Genomic DNA, 923 nt, shown 5'->3' on the forward strand with positions numbered 1-923 from the left:
GAACAAACTTCCAGAATATCTGAGGTCGGCTGAAACTGTCAGCTCATTTAAATCAGGGCTTAAAACATTACTATTTACTGCAGCTTACCAGTGAACTAGATATGTAACTTATTGTTAGGATAATCTGTAGCTATTGTTTTTATATTTGTCTGCTGTTGCTTTTGCTTTATGTTTGCATTTTCTGCACTGTTTTTCTTGCTTTTAGTTTTTGTTTTTAATGATCTATTGTTCCTTTAATGTTTTATCTTAACGTATTTCCCTTGTAAAGCACATTGAATTGCCTTGTGTATGAATGGTGCTATATAAATAAAATTGCCTTGCCTTGCCTTGCCCCCTTATGAACAGGTGATTACGGCCCTGACTGCACAACATCTCAGAGGTAATTATTGAACGTTTTGCTGCACTACATTTGTCTGACAACTCTAGTTACTTTTGAAAGAAATGAAAACCATGCACTCCAGATTTGGTGATTTTGAATCCTCATGTATCATACAACTGAAGTGCATCATAATCATGTCCTGATAAAAGTGCTGTAGCCATAAGCATGTTTCACTGTGCTGTAATAGAAGAAAATAAAACACTTGCCTGCCATGATGAGCAGAAGAACTGTGTCCATCTTTGTCTGTTGCTGTTGTTATCTGTTCTTAGTTTATTTATGGCTGTTGAATTGTCTCTCTGTTACACCTGAATTAAGTCCACTACCCCAGGATCATTTGACTTCATGCAAATTGGTGCTGTGAAAATAATTTCTGAGTCCTGCCCAGTTATTTAAATGTGATCGTATAGGATCAGAGGCTCATCTCTGTTCAGGTGGAGCAAATAGGATGATTTAAATTCTACATGTTTCACAGAGGACTCTGACTTCTGACTAAAATGCCACTTCTCTGTTTTAGACAAATACATTTGATGGACCACAGCCACAC

General features: G+C 36.8%; 1 protein-coding gene across 1 annotated transcript in view; it reads right to left on the reverse strand.

The window, feature by feature from the left end:
- Positions 1-616, reverse strand: part of LOC126400815 (C-type mannose receptor 2-like) — an 18013-nt gene extending 17397 nt beyond the window's left edge. Inside the window, exon 1 of the mRNA XM_050061782.1 lies at positions 586-616. Coding sequence (XP_049917739.1) covers positions 586-616 — 31 coding nt within the window. The remainder of the gene's footprint in view (positions 1-585) is intronic.
- Between the last annotated feature and the right edge of the window lie 307 nt (positions 617-923).

The sequence above is a fragment of the Epinephelus moara genome, chromosome 2, assembly GCF_006386435.1.
Source record: "Epinephelus moara isolate mb chromosome 2, YSFRI_EMoa_1.0, whole genome shotgun sequence".
Taxonomy (NCBI): Eukaryota; Metazoa; Chordata; class Actinopteri; order Perciformes; family Serranidae; genus Epinephelus; species Epinephelus moara.